Below are 803 nucleotides of genomic sequence, written 5' to 3'. Positions count from 1 at the left end.
CAGAGTCAGCAGCAGAGCGAGCAGCAGCAAGAGCCGAAGCTTGAGCGTCAGCAACAGCTTTAGCCGCCGCCGCTCGCGAAGCATCAACCTGAGCTTCCACCTCAGCAGTGGCTTTGTCAACAATAGAAGTGACGTCAGCCGCCACACAGACAATTGCCACACTTAGCAGCAAAGCCAGAAGATAAAAGAAACGGCGCGATAACATCATGTCAGGAGTTAGCTTTCTTGTTCTTGGGGTATAATGAACTATCCAAAGAACCACAGAAGAAGAGAAATTCATAGTAAAAGCAAACCGTCAATAAAGATACTCACAAAGAAAGAAAGGGAAGAGAACACACCACAAAAAAGAGATTTCACACAAAAAGAACAATACACCACTGATAAGCCCATGTAAAAAAAACAAAAAAAAAAAAAAAACCAAGAACAGGACCATTATCAGTCCTTAATGAGACTATTCATCCTTTCAAATCTGAAGAATGTAACATGAGATGGAAATCCCAATCAGAATTATTCCAGCAAAATCCAACGTAAATACAAAACACATGCAAACATAGAAAGAGTTCCAGTTCATTAGAGTTACCACAAAAACTTTAAAATACCACACAGAGAGAGAGATAATAAGAGGTCCAATGTCCTCATTGTCGCTCTACACTTCTCTTGAAAGCAAAACCCCTCAATGTTCACATTAGAGAATATCATCACAAGAGTTCAACCACAGTATATGCAAAGATACTCTGGAGCATATTCTTACTTGCCCCACCCTCTATGGCCATCGTAAAAAGATTCAGCCCTGAAGGAATGAA

The 803-nt window shown here is 40.6% G+C and overlaps 1 protein-coding gene across 1 annotated transcript; it reads right to left on the bottom strand.

The window, feature by feature from the left end:
• Window position 1: 1 nt before the first annotated feature.
• On the bottom strand, window positions 2–280 carry TM35_000741020 (uncharacterized protein; the record flags this gene model as incomplete). Its single annotated transcript, XM_029031267.1, has 1 exon — window positions 2–280. A coding segment is annotated over one exon (279 nt), but the record flags the coding sequence as incomplete, so codon positions are not given.
• Between the last annotated feature and the right edge of the window lie 523 nt (window positions 281–803).

Source organism: Trypanosoma theileri, assembly GCF_002087225.1.
Source record: "Trypanosoma theileri isolate Edinburgh chromosome Unknown TM35_Tth_74_V1, whole genome shotgun sequence".
Taxonomy (NCBI): Eukaryota; Euglenozoa; class Kinetoplastea; order Trypanosomatida; family Trypanosomatidae; genus Trypanosoma; species Trypanosoma theileri.
The sequence above is the reverse complement of the archived record's forward strand: the minus strand, read 5'-3'. Positions and strand labels throughout refer to the sequence as shown.